Raw genomic sequence first — 18,186 nt, forward strand, 5'->3', positions numbered from 1 at the left:
TAAAAATAACTACACAATATATCATTTCGATATTCAGTAAAAAAATGGTTACAGCTCTAGTATACAAAAAAAAAAGACTGAGAACGTAACTGTTTTCGGAACGTTTCGCAACAATTATAAATTGCATGCTACTATGAAGTAAGCGCAAAAAGAATACTCGCGATATATTATTTCGTATTATTTAACTTCCCAAAAAAATTTACGTATTTTTTAAAACACTGTATGTAATTGATTTTTATTTTTTTGTTTCTTTCAGTTTCGTTCCAAGTTACATTCTATGGTCTTGCACAAATGTCAAAACGGGCCTATTACATTTTTACGACTATAATATATTTTCTAATGGGGCTCGAAAATCATACTGACAATTTCATTATCTAAAAAACTTACTAATTAGATAGTTTGTGATATTATTTTTAGTTAAGACAATAAGTTACAGTCCCTTTAATTTTATAAGTCAGGGACTCAACGAAACTATGTTTGTATTTTTAAAACAGAGTACAGTACATTTTTTGATAGTTTAAGGTAACCTAGCTAGCAACCTATCTACCAGAGGATGTTTAAATAATTTAAAGAAAAGATTTACACTATTAAATAATAGTGTAAATTTAAAGAAAAGATTTACACTATTAAATAATAGTGTAAATCTTTTCTTTAAATTATTTAACACACAATACCTACCTACTGAATATATTAATAAATTGTAAAATGGGAATTTTGGAGAAGATTAACTTACTACGGAGTTTCTAGGGGCATTTTCAAAATACAAAGTAGGACTAAGATAATTAAGAGCATTGATATTTTCATTTATTTAACTCGTGTATTATATTCGGATCTAGAACAGCGTAACAAGTTCGTTTTATATGTGTTTTTAGGAAAAAGCAGATTAAGATTTAAGATAAGTTATATAGTAAGTATACTACAATCTTTGTTGATGATAAAAAGGTCTTCTATCGAATTTTAAAAGTACCTATTACATCGTTATCGTATCTAATACAGTAATACGATATTCCAAAGGTCGGTGTTAAGGAAATTCTAATCCTAATAAATAAATATTCTAAATCTATTTCGTTCCTGGAATATATGAGGTTGAAGACAATTTTTTAACGAGTTTATCGATACTACATTTTGTTTTGGTTCATAGTGCATTTAGGATTTATTTGCAAAAATGTCGCGGAACAAAAGTTAGGATTATTTGATAAAATCGTAGAAATTGCAATGATTTTAATGATGTAGGTAATCTGACGTCTTATCAATATCAGGTGAGATGATAGTTGTTATGTGTGCCAACATAGATAATTATTATTTAGTAACCTCGTGTCCCTAAGCTAACAAGATTGGTAGATTTAATTCTTTTAGCAATGATTTCTCGATCGCCTGAAGATTATTTAGATAAATATTGAAAGAATGAAAGGCGTATTGTCTTTTATGTTCAATTTAAGTTTTAATCATTAAAGTACTGATGACGTTACCAAATTTAAGGGTTGATATTTCGAAAACCAATCACTATAAGATTCGTCTTACACAATAATTTTTTGAAACACCAGATGTGTGCAATTTTCGTTCGTACACATCTTGAGTGACAAACGATGGAAATAAATAAATAATAAATAAATAAATGTACTACGACAATACACATCGCCATCTAGCCCCAAAGTAAGCGTAGTTTGTGTTATGAGTACTAAGATGAGACTAACGAATATTTTAATGAATAATATACACAAATACTTACAATATACATATAAAAACCCAGACACTGAAAAACATTCATGAAATATTGAAATATTCAAAATGGTCTTAAATTAGTGTCATCTGCATATCGTCTGCGAAAGGTACAGAAGTTATTTGAGGGATTGAGTAGGTATTGATGAATTTCTTAATGACAAGTTTGCTTGAAAGCGTTCGGCTCCGCTTTCATTTGTCACAAGATAGAAATATGAATGTTAAAATGTAAATAGGTGATGTTGGAAAAGAGCAACTGCTGAGTTTCCTGCCGGCTTCTTCTCGGTAGAATCTGCCTTCAGAACCGGTGGTAGAGTCACTACAAATAGACCGACTTGACGTTTCAAAAGTGCTTATATTAGGACTACTTGACATAAATTAATTTTGAATTGTTGATTTTTTTTGAATTTTTGAAACAAGAATTGTAGAAGACGAAGATTGTGAAACGTTAATACCAACTATTGATTCATACCTAGTACTTACGAGTTCATGTATTTTACGTGGGTGCTAATAATATTTTAAAGAAAGAAAAGAAAATGTCTGATGCTAGAAAGTTAAGGGGAATTATCCTAAGGGTATCATCGAGAATCATGCTATCAAATGCAAAAAAAGACTTGCAAAAATACGACAGGTACCTACTTACTTAGTTCCAGAATTAAGCGTGAAAAAATAATTCTTCTTCTTTGGTATTAGTCAAGAATTAGTATCTAAGATAGAAGTTAGGGACTAGGGACCTACGGACTTTTTTTTTTTATCCAAAAATCAAATCTTAATGAGAAAGATGACGGGAACATTTTTGATAGCACAGAACGAAGAACTAACAGGATCCCATCCATTATTGTATGCAGTGCATTGTGTCAAAAAACAGCGAAAACACTCCGGGCAAGTCTCACTTCACACTCGCGGAATGTTGCTAGCTTACAAACTTGACGGCCGATTGGCGCAGTTTGCAGCGACCCTGCTTTCTGAGTCTAAGGCCATGGGTTCGATTCCCACAACTGGAAAATGTTTGTGTGATGAACATGAATATTCTTTGGTGTCTGGGTGTTTATCTGTATTTTATGTATATTATTCATAAAAATATTCATCAGTCATCTTAGTAGGTACCCATAATACAAGCTACGCTTACTTTGGGGATAGATGGTTTGTGTGTATTGTCGTAGTATATTTATTTATTTATTTTTAAATTTCTCCCATTTTATGGTAAAAGTTTAGAACATTGATATTAGCGGTAAAATAATTACTGTCAACTGCTAAATGGTACCAACTTATGAAGTGGCTAACCTATATGACTTTTGATGCTTCATATTAGTCGTGTACAGGGTTTCTGTGTGTTCTTTATTCTGTATTTGATAGTACCTAATCGCAATTATATGACAATGTAAGCAGTCTATCTTTCTCATAGTATTATATAAAGATGTTTTCATCTGTTATTGGCAGTATGTGCCGGTGATAGCAGCAGGCAATACGCGTTGTTTTTCACAAAAATACATTATGCCGTTTATAAATATATTTATGTTTTTGTGTCTATTAGGATTTTCTGCACAGGTTTAGTATCAATTTGTACTCTACTTTTCTTAATTGTCCTATTAATAAACAAACTATTCAATAAGTTAATTTCTTCGTACTGCGTACCTACTTTAATAAGAGCAATCTTTTTATCAAAAAAGTTTTTTTATAATATTGATGAAAAACGAGTGAGTTAAAGTAAATAAAACAAATGATTATAGGTACCTAGGTACTTTTCTTTTTATTTATTTTTAATAATTTTGAAATAAAGTTAGGTATCTAATAGTAAAAAAAGTATTGTTTAATAGGACAAGTAATATTGTATTGTCCTCCAATCGAGGGCAATTGGTTAGAGTTTACTGGTGAAGTTAGACCTACATCTAAATATTGCCTACAAATGGTTACAAATGGACCTTAGTGCATTCCTTTTGCTTGCCAATGTGTTTGCAAGGGTTAAATAATGAATAAAGGGTTATATTAAACGCATTCCCTTCTTATTATTTTTTGCATGAAAATTATTTGTGAAATTGGTTAATCGCAGAATATACCAAGTCGGAACCAGTCAGGTAGAATATAGCAATATATCACCCTGAGGTTTAAACTATTGGGCCGAAGCCTGAAGAGATGTTGTATGAAATGAATCCAAATATGGTTTGTAATAAACCTGTAACCTAGACATTCATCTTATTATAATACAGTGTAACAGTAACAGTCTTAGTTATTACACGTACCCAAATAACTGATTTTGCTGCATACAATTTTTCACGAAGTAATTTATGTCATTTAAAAGAAGTCGACACCGGCAGATCATAGCTACGTCGCGGCAGTTGTCGAGTACCAAGTACAATCTGATGCAGCAACAAACCTGCAAACCTATTTGCAACTAATAGAAGATGCTGGAAACCAGGTATCTATGAATCATCAAAATGAGAACAAAGTTATTGCGGACATAATACCTATTATACTGAGTGATAATGAGGTCAAAACCTACAAGCTCCAAGCGGGAAATCCCGGGCTTTAATTGAATCAATAATTTTATTTCATCAAGTTTCAATAAGATATGTGTACATGATTATTCTTACTATACATCCGACGGGTCCTTCATGCGTTGGCGTGCATACAGGGTATGCACAGGGTATGTACTAAGCGGACAGATGAATTTAAAAAAAAAACCTCCAGTTGAAAGTTATAAAAAAAACTTAAGTGTAGGCATTGTAAGAGTTATAAAAAGCCTACAATTAAGCTTTTATTTATAACTCGTACTCAAGATTTTCTTCATTTTATATCATCTGCATACCCTGTTCATACCCTGTTCATACCCTCTATGCACGCCACTGCCCTCATGTGTGTCCAAAGTGTCGGAAATGATCTTATTGGCAAACGAACTCATTAAGATGGTCACACACGATCTAGTTTACTGTCAAGTTTGCAGCGGACTAGCAGTGCATCCATTTAGACCACTTAAGCTTAAGTTCTTAGCTTAAGCCACGTAAGCCGGTTCTTCTGGTCGGAAGCTTCGACCGTAGCTAGTTACAACGCTACCGACAAAGGCGAGACGTCAATCGATTCAGTAGTTTAATATAACTGCTGCATGCTGTACAGTTTAGCCCGCTACTATCACTGCATCTTTATTTACCAGCAGATGAGATTTGCAATTAAATGCTAGTTTGTAGTGCAACAAAATAATTTGCATAATTTGAAACCATGGCGTCACCAGTGAGTGAGAGTCGACGATGTCTTAGCCATCCTAAGCTCATTGCTCGTCTCTTTTTGATTTCGTTGAATTTGCACGAATAAAATCTACGCGCTCTTTAAATTTCCTTAGTTATAACACATAGGTCCTAGAACATAGACCCATCAAATTCAAAGTCAAATCAAATATTTCTTTATTAAAATAGCCACAAAGATGGCACTTTTGATGCGTACATTACATGTAAAATATGATATAGAAGTGAGTTGATGGCGTTAACTAAGTTTGTCAACTTAAAAGTAAAGCTACGAGGGTTCCAAACGCGCCCTCAGGCTGCTTTACTGCGCGTTTGCTGGCTTAGTTCCTGTTCGTACAAAGTAAGGCTTTTGATAAAGCTTATTCAGAGTTGGTGTTTTAAAATTTGAGGAAACTAATGAATGCAATAAATTGTATTCCGTTCATAAGCTTCTGTCATGGTCCAGCTATACAAACCTCCCAGGACTTTCAGCACGGCTAGCATGGGCAGGGGACGGGGAATAGAAGAATATCCCCGGGGAAAGGATAAAAATTTATCTTCTCCCATAGCTTTATTAACTTCCAGAGCACTGGCGAATAAGTGGAAATAATATCCAAATAATACCTATATGTGTAATAATAAACGGCGGTTAACTTCTCCTATTCAATGCTGTCGTGATTAAGCAGGTAGTCACGTTCATTATATCCCTTGTCAAGGGATATAACCGGGGGATATCATTTATGTATCATGCCCGTGCTAGCCCAGAGGAAATACCAGAGAGATTATACAATATCCGTTTTTCATATGCCTTTTATAAATACGTTGAAGTTTGGAAAAACACTGCTACTATTCTGACGTGACGCCACTTTTATTTATAAGCGGGAAATAGTCTTAATACATTCTTAAATTCAAAAAATAACATCAGTCTTAAATAGTCTTAAGTCAGTAAGTATAAATATTTTTTCAATTTCAGAACGCCGACATTGTTGTGTTCCCGGAGATGACCTTAACTAGAGGGCAAAGTGTTGTCGTACCGATCTATGGGTTACTGAAAGAATACCCCGTCCCAGCTTCATATCCAACATTATACGACGAGGTGCTTATCACAGCTTAATTCTTTTATTGGTAATGTTACAATTTCCAGTAGTGCTCAGAGCCCAGTGGGGAGACGAAGCGGTGATTGGCCAGTGGGGAGAACTTCGACTTCACTTTCGGGTGGTCGAGTTCGAATCCCAGTAAGCACCTCTTAACTTCTCTAAGTTATGTAAGTATATTGCGTTTTAAGCAATTAAAATATCACTTGCTTCAACTGTGAAGGAAAACATCGTGAGGAAACCTGCAAATATGAGCCAGCCCTTCTGTCCCCTTCCCCAGACGCGGCAATCAACTGCGGTGTAACGTCTCACTGGTGTAAAAAGTGTGTAAAGTTAAAAAGTTGATAAATAGAAACCAGTTGATATTATACATGCGAAAGTGTCTGTTTTTCTGTTCGTGACCTTATGTCCTGTTCAACTACTGCAATGGTCTTGACAAATATTGGGAACTGTGACCGCTTGCATCCGGGAAACGGACAGTAGTTTACCTTTTTCGGAATCTCTTACTGTCTAAACATTGGCCACTAATAACATGATCAGAATCCGTCGGAATTGCCAATTAAGTTATAATAATGAAATTAAAAACGTAACTAAGGACTTTTTTGTTGCAGATTCTGGTCTCAATTTCGGCAGCCGCAAAACAGAATCAAATCTACGTTGTAATTAATGTGCAAGAGTTGATGAACTGCAGTAATGGGGAATTATCTGGTGAAAAATGCCCGGAGCAAAAACAATACCGTTTTAATACCAATGTCGTTTTCGACAGAAACGGAGCAGTTATTAACAGGTAGATTTATTACTAAGTGACAATTTTGAGTTTTTATTGATACGCTTTGAAAATACATTTTTAAAGGCGTTCTCTTTTCTTTAGCATTCCTTCGAGTCTCTAGAATGCCGTTGCAGCATGCCATTAACTAACATGCCATCAGTTCCGAAAACGACTCTCTTTTTGCTGCTTTACTTTTATATGCTTTACTTTCAGGTATCGTAAAATCAATCTTTTCGGAGAGTTATCTCGAACTGCAGCTTTGGCTCCAGATCTGGGAGTGTTTACTACGGACTTTGGGGTTACCTTTGGCCATTTTATCTGCTTCGACTTAATGTTTCAAGTTCCAGCTATTCAGATAGTCCAGAAGAACAACATCACTGACGTCATATTCCCAACTATGTGGTTCTCTGAAATGCCGTATCTAACTGGTAGGTTATTCTTTAAGCTATCACTTACTTATTTGTTAAATGAGTAAGTGACTTATGTGTATTTAACAAATAAGTAAATAAAATTAAAGTATTTTTGTCTGTGCTTGTAAACTGCTTCTTACTGAACCTTTTTTAAAAGTTTTTGTTCGCTACATAGTTAATTCCTATTTATTTGTATATTTTTTTAGTATTCAAATTCTCCAAGAATAAGAATTTTAAGTCGTCAGTTATTGGTAGATAAAAAAGAAAATATTAAAACATTTTTAACAACTTAAACTTTGATATTTATGCAGCTGTGGAGATTCAACAGGCGTATGCTCACACAATGAATGTGAATTTCCTTGCTGCTGGAGCTAACAATGTTAGAGTAGGAAGTACAGGTTAGTTTCTGAACGCTTATATTAATGTAAGTTTATATTATCACTAGGTGACCCCATGGCCGTATTTATCCTAGGGACAAATGGGCGATCGCCCGGGGCGGTAGGTAAGGTTAGAGTGAATGGTACTTTTTACCCCGGAAAAGGCTTAGTTCCTTTGGTATAGAGTTAAAGCGAGATTCTATTATATATATAACTTCTTCACGTTTAAACGCTTGCGTTTACAACACAAGTGAGGAAATAGGGGTACATTTAATGCGAATAGTATAGTGGACGAAGCCGCATGCACTTGTAGTACGTATTGAATAAATGATTCAGTTTCTTTCTTTATAGTATGCATGTTTAGTTTCCTAATTACTTTCCATTCAAATCAACAAACTGTTGGATATAACTTTTTGGGGCTATCTTACTGTCCCAGGTCGCTGAATCTTAAAATTCGCCACTCGGTGAACTTCGTACCACCTAAATAGATACAAAATTAGAAGTAGTAGTTTACGTATTTTCTACAAAACTGTTCCTTTGGGGTTTTATCTTTTTTTTTAAATAGCCTTATATTAGGCAAACAAAACAAAAAACAAGACATTTTCTTATGTAGTTATATGTATAGATTATAATCACGATTGTATTTTCAATAGGTTCAGGCATATTCTCAGGAAAAGCCGGTGCTTTAATAAGCCTGATGACTGGTGTGCCAACAACGAAGTTGCTGGTCGCTGAAGTACCAAAAGAGCCTGGACAGGTAGACTTTTATTTTGTTTACTTTATATTTGACAGCCGATTGGCGCAGTGGGCAGCGACCCTGCTTTCAGTGTACAAAGCCGTGGGTTCGATTCACACAACTGAAAAATGTTTGTGTGATGAACATGAATGTTTTTCAGTGTCTGGGTGTTTGTCTGTATTTTATAAGTATTTATGTATATTATTCACAAAAATATTCATCAGTGATCTGAGTACCCATAACACAAGCTACGCTTACTTTGGGGCTAGATCGCCATCTACTAAGACAATGCACATACTCGTATGATCATATCGCCATATGTGTATTATCGTAGTATATTTATTTAAATTTAATTTGTTTCCTCATTACTATGTTATTGTTTCCAAAAAAAGTGTTGCGGTTAATAAAGGTTTCATTTATTTATTTATATTTATTTGTAGGGTAAGTGATATTAAGACCTTACGCCATAAAGGTCTTATTATCGCAGTTTGTTATTATTCTAATTCAATAAGGTGAATATTTTTAATACGTATTTGCAGGTGCAGGGAACATATCCGGGTCCTATTTATGATGATCCTGCAGATCAAGATAACCTACTGCTAAAAACTGATCCCTCTTTGCTTTCTCATGTTAGCAGATTGTTGAAATCAGGCTTCGAAGAATTTACACTCGAGGATAAAGATGTAAATTGTCACTTTCGAGTACGGTTAAGTGAACGTAATGGAGATACGGTACGTATCAGGCATTGGGACCGCTTTTGTTTTCCTTCACCACGAAACTTAATTTATATTTTCTATACTTTTGCTCGTTCGGTAGCTTTTCTTCCTTCATAATTGAAAAGGAGTATTGTTATGACAGAAGTAGACTGCAAACGGTGGGGTTTAATACACAATTTCAGGAAATTATTCAGTCAATTCTGCATTATATAATGAAAAAACATCATGCAGAATTTTCCGAGTACTAATCTTTCGCTAAACAATATTTAACAAAAATTTATCTAAAATATATAAATATTTTGTTTCGTAATTTAATTTTAACCACAGAATGAAGATCATAAAGAAACCAACACACAGTTTATGATGCTTTTAAAAACATACAGTTATACAATATGAGTCGTGTACATCAAAACCACTCCACTTTAGTGGTGTTTCTCGAACAAGTGGTTAGTCACTTCATTCCATATAGAAGTTGACAGAGATTGTTTTAAGTCTATTGATATAAACATTTATATACGTTTACCATAAAATGAGGAAAATGCAAAAACTTTGTGAGACATTCCGCGGTGTGAAGTGAGACGTGTGCGGACGTTTTCACTGTTTTAAGCCTATATTCACGCATGCAATAATAGCCGAATGAGGGTTCTGTATGTTCTTAATACTATGGATTTTAACATAAAATAAGTGGGTATATTTACAAAAAAATATATCACGCGTTCTATTTGTATTATTTATTAACTTGCGATACATGAATAAAATTATTTTATGCTTTATCATACCTACATAGGTACTTTATTACGTTCGGATGATTGACATAAAATATCGCAATTAATATTTATTGAGGGCCGGATTCCTAAAACATAGTATGAAATAAAATAAATTGCAAATGTCTTGAAATCATCCGCATGAATAGCGTGGAAATTGATTTAATTAAATTATCGATGATTTTTAAATCCCTCGTCTATGGTTTGGGTAGAGCATTGACTTAAATTGATTTACGCACTTTTATTTAAATGCACAAGCGTGCAATGAAATTAAAGCAAATTTACGCAATTTTATTTATTTATTAGGTATCTATGACCCATCTACACTATAATTTTTATTTTATTTGTATTATCATTCTTTGCTATGCATGTTACTATACACGTAGCTGGCATGGAATTTTAAACATTTGATCTTATAAAATAATTTAAATAACATTTTAACATAATAAAATTAAGAAAGTGTATACGAAATTCCTTCGACAAGGCAAAAAACTAAATTTGCATGATTTTCATGATAACATATTAACCGTATTGTTGTGCATGAACCAAGGTATGTATTCTGATATTGCATGATGTTTCGCTTTAAAAGGTAAGCTAATAAATATTGTTTATTGATCTTATTCTCTTAATATTGTTTATTCATATTATTAAGCGGATTATTCACCAATTGTTTGAAGGAAACAATAATATTTATGTCCTTTAATTTAAAACTTTTACATTTCAGGCACCTTTGTTCATGATGGTTTTAATGTTTATGCGAAACGATATCTTGGCACTGCAGGTTGCAGTTTAGTTTCATGCCAGAATGCAGAAATGAGAAGCTGTTATTACAGGTAAGATGATTCTTTGATCCTTTGAGATCATCAAACTTCAATTCAATTCTTGTTTATGGCTTTTGTCTGTGCAAACTGGTCACAAGGTACTTCGCCGATGTCTTGTAGAAGGAGATTATCAACTTTATTTATAAAACTAATTATTTAGATAATGATTAATATTATATGACATGACAGGAATGTCAACATCTTTCGATTATAGCAGTGTTCAGATTGAAGAATTTGAACAAAAAGCGGCTATTGTGACATAACTGTAATAGTTAGATAGATATATAGCCTTGCGAACTTTTTTGTCAGAAATGATGATTACTTTAAATATGTAGGACATTATTTTTTGTATCGTTAATAATTTTCGTGGCGCACGCCAATAAAGCTCCCAGCCGGTATGATTTTATACGACATCTTTAATTATCATCAGTCAATTTACAGAAAATGAAAACCATAATGAATAATATACGAAAACCTTCCTTTATGATTTACTCTGTCCATTAGTAAAAACTGTATGAAAATCAGTTCGGTAGTTTTTCAGTTTTTCTCGCCCAGACAGACAGACAGACGCGGAGAGGGACTTTGTTTTGTATTAGAGGATTTCTTACCAACTGTTGCGTGCGGTCTTATTCCGCGTTAATAAATCCCGTGGGAACCGTTGGTTTTCCGTATAATAAGTAGCCTATGTTACTCTCCGCCCACTTTTTACTTTTAACACAGAGTTAGTTGAGAGGACAAACATTTATAGTAAGGATATGTAGGTATGCCTATGTGATATTCAAATGAAGTTTATACTTCATTTCTGCAAAGTTTTATCAAAATTCATAGTTTTTGGATGAAAGAGTAACATATATTCATCCTTACAAACTTTCGCATTTATGTTCTTAGTAGGATTTCTTATCTTATTCAATTTTACCGAACCACCCACAAACATCAAAAATGCACATTGACCGCCTATAATCAAATGATATTTGTTTTTAATTGTTTACTTCATATATCAAATGATTTAAATATATTTCCCAGGTTCAACAAAACTGGAGAGAATGTAGAAATTGAGGAGCTGAAAATCGAAATGACGTCATATCACTACCATTATAACAGTACTTTAAAATGCGACGATATCGTATATTACCCGGTTTCGTTTACAAGCAACAAATTTCCTTTGAATCCTAAAAATTATACGTTTAAAAATGATGAAAAGCGCATTTTTTATACATTGATTGATAATGAAATTACACAAACAGATAAACAATATGTGCGGTATAAAATGAATTTACCGCAAACTGAACTACTTTCTGTTGGAATTTGGGGCAGAATTTATAGAAAAGATGGAAAAGGGGATAGAGACGTAATCAACGACAACGATGAGATACACGCAGAAATACAAAATTCTTTATTTGGAGTACACAAAATTGACAAAGATTGATGTATATTGCTTTTGTTTCACTCAATATTCATTTCTTTACTTATTGCTAATATATTATATATAATATATATTTATTTTCAAGTTTTGGAACTAAGAACTATACATATTGATTAACAAAGTAAAAATAGTAAACGTATAATTTCGTCATTTAATCAACCCATGACCGGCCCACTACGGCCACAGGTCTCTTCTCAGAATGCAAAGGATTAAGGCCGGAGTCTACCACACTGGCCAAATGCGGATTGGTAGATTTCACCTACACGCTTTTGAGAACGTTAGAACTCTCCGGCATGCTGGTTTCCTCAAGATGTTTCCCTTCGCCGTTAAAGAATGATAGTGTAACATATTTTAACTAAAAAAAACGCTGGAAAGTTAGAGGTGCGTGCCGAGGATCCAAGTCAAATCCCCAGATAGGGAGCCGAAGCTGTAACTAGTAGGCAATGGCCGCTTATTATACTTTAAGAATAAAAAAAAGAAAGAATACTTTACTGAGAAACTCACACAACAACGACATAACACAACAAATTCAATTAAGTTGTAAGAAGAGATCTCTAACAGGAAACCAAACTGCAGAGGACATGCTAAATGACCATTGGGTTATGGGTGTTACAGTAATATCGTTAATAAACATATATATATATACGTAATTATATAAATACATTATTATAAATATAAACACGCAAAACAAAGAGGATAAATTAAAGAAAAAGACAGGTAAAAGCTAACAGATGCCAAGGAAAAAAGATAAGGAAAAGTTTAAAAAAGACAGAAGCGAAGAAGTGGAATAGAGGTGCGACAAATTAAAGCTTAAGGAGAGCACTAGTCGCTTAAATGCAGTTTTAGCACGCCTAATTTGGAGAGGCAAGGAGTTCCACAGCCGTACAGTTTAACAGAAAAGGATTTAGAATAGAAGGAAGTTTTATGGAAAATATGGCTGGATTTTAAGATTAGGTTGACGTCAGATCTCAAACCACTCTTTCAGATACAGAGAAGTATTAGGGTTAAATAGCACACTGTATGGATTCGACATGTTAGAAGCTGTGAATCTTATGGATTTTAACAGCGTCACCGGTGGGTCGCGTCGGGTGAGCGCGAAGCGCCGCCTGATACAAGGGTTTGAGCCCAGGGCTCGAGGAATATTGGGGTGACGTCTACCTAGGGGCGTCTCCTGCAAGATTTGGACCTCGGCTTAGGCGGTCATCGGAGTTTGGTAGACTGATCGGACGGTGATTATACCGTACGTCCCCGTGGCCTTGGATTGAGCCCACGTTCGGGTGACGTAAGAAATCGAGCACACTGTATCACTGATGAGTTTTGTAATATGTAAGGTAAAATTTGGTAAGAAGTGAACTATCATTGTTTTGTCAGTCATATTATTAAAAATTAAGAATTGTATGTCATTGTCATTGAACTTTTACCATCAATAAAGTAATATTAAATTATTTTCCAGGAATTATACTTTTAATTTTCCGGGAATTTTTACCTTTCTACCACTTCATTTTCTTGAAACATTATGTACTACGTATGCTTTAACGCCGCAGCGTGTAAGTATTAAATTAAATTCTAAATATTAAATTCTGCTGGATGTGAACTAATAGCAATTTTTAAATGGAGATGACAGTTATAATCTTGTATCAACCGTCAGACAATTTACTAAATATCGGGCCAGCTGCCGGCGCCACTGCAGGCCCACGACCACGAATAAACAGTAATGTCAGCTTGTAGTAAAATAATTCATTAAGGTGTCCTGGATGCCCCATCCTATAAGATAAGAAAGCTTTTTCTATATTGTTTAGACTTCAGATATTTTGGGAATAAACATTAATATTATTATTGTTATTTTCATCAATGCATTTAGGGTCTACTACTGGACACGGATCTCCTCTCAGAATGAGAAGGGTTAAGGCCGAAGTCCAGCACTTTGCAGCTGCTGGACTTTACTCACGCTCGAGAACATTATGCAATTCCTTGGCATGCAAGTGTCCGCACGACGTTTTCCTCCACCGTTGCAGCAAGTTACTATTGAATTGCTGAAAACACACATATCTACGAAAATTAAGAGTTCTCTGTCGTACTGAAAGTGATACAGAAGCCTTACCGACTAGGCTATCACCGCTAAATAACATCCTCATGGTTTAATTTCAGTTTTGAGTCAATGTCAAAGAAATGTTAATAACAAGACAAAAGAGCGATTAAATTGCAACTTTAAACAAATCCCTGCATTATGGCTTAATTTTGCTCCGCTATTCATGAATTTATATATGTGTTCGGCGACAAGTGTTATCTATACCTTAAGTGCGAGCATTTCTATTGCCTTGTTAATAAGATTTCTATGGTCGATATGGTATGCTAAGGTTAATCTATATAAATATGGACCAGCCTTCTTGAATTCTTGTTACAGAACTATAGGTACAGGGCCCTTGCGTTCAGTGGTGTGCGCACTTTCGACGGCGTAGCCACCGGCGGGGCCAAGGTTTGTTCCGTGCTCGCTTGCACAGGGGAGGCAATCCACACTTGCGGTAAAAGGTAATCTAAGTAGAAGTTTTTTTTACATATCACTATAGGTTACGCGTTGCCTGCAATCTCACCTCTTGGTGATTTATGATGCAGTCTAAGATGATAGCGGCCTAACAATAAAGCGGCGTTTTATCATACATGAGTATGATATTACGCCGCCTAGCACTTAGTAGTGTAATGGCTAGAAATCTATTAGGGGTTCATACCCCCAATCGATTTCTAGCCATTACACTACTAAGTACTATATTATGAACATTTACAAGACCACATAGGCTCACCACTGCGCTAGGGAGGTCGGACAAAGGTAGATTTTGTAGATGTCGGGTCACAAGACTAAGTACTTATAAGCAAATTTGTTGTATAAGCTTTTTTTGTCGATACATTGCAATGGTCCATCCTCATGAGGTGTTGAGGCACTCATTGGACTGTGGGGGTAGACATCCTAGTTTTACATATCATAGTTATTGTTCTACCGCCGAATCTGTTTTGAGGTGTTTCAGGGCTTGTAAGAGCTAATTTACAGGTAATTTTATAAACCACAGCGTGTTGCTCTACTTTGCTCGTTTTGCTTCGGTTTTGTACCACCTTTTATTTGTTCTTTAATCTGTAGATCGATGTGCCCCAGAACACAATGTGATCGTATCACCGAATGTATCAACGAATGCTAAACTTAGCATTCGTTGATACGGTCAATAAACTTGTGCATTCATGTCAAGCTTTGTCCTCGCTTAATGCTTAGATAAATCACAAAGATCTTGTAGAAAAGCACCCGTTATATACCATAGAAAGGAATAGACCTACTTCTCTCTTACAAATAAGGATTTAGGGCTTAGACCCTTAACGCTGCTCCAATATAGATTAGCGGGCTGTAACGATTGTTATATCCGCTGGCATAGCAAGGATCGTTATCTTGTATCGTTGTTTAAATTGTAGCTAATATTAGTGAGGGATTATCGCAAAGATAAAATTTAAGTAAATAAGTCGGTTATTTAATAACTTCGTTGGCGCGAGCGTTTATTATTAATCGTAATCTTTTAATCCTAAAGTTCGGAAAAGAGACAGAAAATTAAGAAACGTACCGAATATACATACACAGTAACCAAACATACCGAACCATATCTCCCCACAAGAATCGATCGATCGACGAACACAGTGGCTACTGATTTTTTTTGTTCCTCTAGCAGAATCAAGCTGTAACTCTGTCCAATAACAACTATGCATTTTTCCGGGATATAAAGTACATTTACTCTAACTTCTGCTTGCGCCGCTATCTATACCGCTTCTATGTCGCGGTAGGGTAACTAAACACGGCCGACGCGTCCTACCTGTGGTCTACAAAAGAAAAATTTTAAAAACCCTCCTCGGGAGACCTTTTACATCAGTTGTTCACCAATACTAGGGACTATGCAGGTCGACATTTAAACAAATTATTTCATGACTTTGCAGTGTACAGTATCTTTTGAACATAAGAAACAAATATAAAATTTGTCTTTATTTATTTTAACTTGATTTCAACGCACTTGACGAATCTCCTCGCAGAATGAACAGGGTTTTGGCGGTAGTCCACCGCACTCTCACAGTGCAGATTGGTAGATTTCCTACGCCTAGTAACAATATATTAAAATAATTAATATATTGTTACCATAATAAGAATAAATGGAGTACCTAAATAAATATCCAAACATTTACAGGTTGCCAAAATTTTCATTGAATTCTACTGGGCTTTTCGAAGAGCTAACCGTAATTGCCAGAGTACCTTCACCAGTAAGAGATGATGAAAACAATGCTGACAGTACCGTGTACTTCCCTGTATCATTGGATATTGCCATCATGCCTCTTCAACCCAAAAACCAGATGTACGAAGTAACCGTTTTAGCTAACGGCACGAATGCCTATGTATTGGATTTAAAGAATGTTACTTCCGAGCTATACGCCTTTGGTATTTGGGGTAGAGAATATACTACTGACGGAGAAGAAGCTACACCGCCTCTTGATGATAAAGACTCTTCTGTTATTCATAAAATTAACGTACTTTTGTTGTTGTTAAGTATATTTTTAATAAGATAGTTATAAGACTATCAAATTGTTTATGTAATGAACTATTGTGAAATGGATTTGCATTAAGAATGTTTTAGTTTTAAATAAGTTAACCATCTGCGTTTGATGCAAATATTATTGAGTTTAATATATTTATTAAGAAAGATAATACATAAGTATATTATAAAGATAATATATGAATCATGTTGAGATAACAGTTGTTAAGCATGTCAGAACGTCAGAAAATCTATCTTTGTATTTATTTGTATCACAATACTATTCCTATCACCAGACCATCAATATGATGATATTATGAGTTAATTAATGATGATCATCATCATAATTTCGAACTACAGGGCACAGGCCTCCTCTTTTGTGCAGACGGATCTTCTCGGGTGATCTATCGCATTAAAAAACACCACCAATCAGAACTGCAGGACTGCTGTTCTGATTGGGGGATCGCATTTTTGCAATGGTACGTCGCATCTTTGCAATGGGACGTTGTATCACAGAAAGCTCGTGAGAGGAGAATGCTTAAGTCTTCTTATTATAAGGTTTTATTTCCTGTGTAATCAACCCATGACCGATCCGCTTCAGGGTTCGGGTATCTGCTTAGGAGGAGAAGGGCATAGGCCGTAATAGATACACCACGCCACGATAAAAAAGTGCGGATTTGTAGAGAATACCTTTTGAGAACATTATGGAAAACTCGTAATCGCATGCAGCTTTCCTCATTATGTTTTCAGCAAGAGCATTGCGCGGCCAAGAGTAGATAGTAAATTATGGTCGGTAGCTGTTGCTGTTGCTGTTGTTGTTGTTGACTTCTTAAGCATTTTTCTCATTTTTTGAAAATTTTCATTTATGTTTTTCATAGCATCCTATATACGATGCGTGGCTGCGAGCTATTTCTTCCAGTTGCTTATGATCGCGAAGGTAACAAACAAACAGACATGTTTTCACATTTATTATGTTAAATAGATGATGAATTTAGCAAATCTTACTGCCACTTTGCTTTAGAAGTAAGAACTGTTGAACAGTGGTCGCGAACATTTAACTTAATCGTTTACAGCGATAATCATTGCTAAACATACATTATCATTTAATCAGAAATATGGTCAAGTCATTTATATTTTTTACTTTAAATATTCAAACAATTTTGTTCGAACCTCATTTTGAAAACGTCAGCATCAGAAGTTTTGTCATGGAATTCAGATCACTGAACTGTTCTTATACCTATAAATAAAATACCTACACGGTACAACAACTACAAGTTCCTTTGTGCAGATCTATTTTTAACAATGTTCTGAATAACTTTTAATGTGCAAGCAAGCAATTGTGATCTTTATAATGGATAAGCTAAGGGTTCTTGAGTTTCATATCAAATTGAATTATCATTCATTTGCGAACAATATGCACGTCAATAAAATAAAGTTTTAGGACAGCTTTCCAATAGAAGCTGAACGGCATAATTAAAATTATTGTCTCACAAATGTAAACCTAAAACTGAACTCCAGCTATGATCTTTGTTACTAACGCCCGAGATTTATATTATCTAGAACCTATTCTTATCAATACTTAAAAAAGA

At 34.7% G+C, this 18,186-nt stretch overlaps 1 protein-coding gene across 1 annotated transcript; it reads left to right on the forward strand.

The window, feature by feature from the left end:
- The first annotated feature begins 3,140 nt into the window (after positions 1-3,140).
- LOC120628322 (vanin-like protein 2) lies at positions 3,141-14,577 on the forward strand. The gene is made up of 9 exons (XM_039896638.1): positions 3,141-3,267; positions 4,019-4,135; positions 5,908-6,030; positions 6,640-6,815; positions 7,011-7,225; positions 7,519-7,605; positions 8,238-8,341; positions 8,860-9,051; positions 14,449-14,577. Exons 1-9 carry the CDS (start codon positions 3,214-3,216, stop codon positions 14,575-14,577), a joined length of 1,197 nt encoding a protein of 398 aa, XP_039752572.1. The 5' UTR covers positions 3,141-3,213.
- The last annotated feature ends 3,609 nt before the right edge of the window (positions 14,578-18,186 follow it).

This window comes from Pararge aegeria, chromosome 12 (assembly GCF_905163445.1).
Source record: "Pararge aegeria chromosome 12, ilParAegt1.1, whole genome shotgun sequence".
In the NCBI taxonomy this organism is placed as follows: Eukaryota; Metazoa; Arthropoda; class Insecta; order Lepidoptera; family Nymphalidae; genus Pararge; species Pararge aegeria.

Coding starts and splice junctions, on each gene's coding strand:
- LOC120628322 (XM_039896638.1), top strand. CDS start 3,214: ATGCCGTTTATAAATATATTTATGTTTTTGTGTCTATTAGGATTTTCT. Junction 3,268..4,018: donor TATTAGGATTTTCTGCACAG/GTTTAGTATCAA, acceptor GTCATTTAAAAG/AAGTCGACACCGGCAGATCA. Junction 6,816..7,010: donor AACGGAGCAGTTATTAACAG/GTAGATTTATTA, acceptor CTTTACTTTCAG/GTATCGTAAAATCAATCTTT.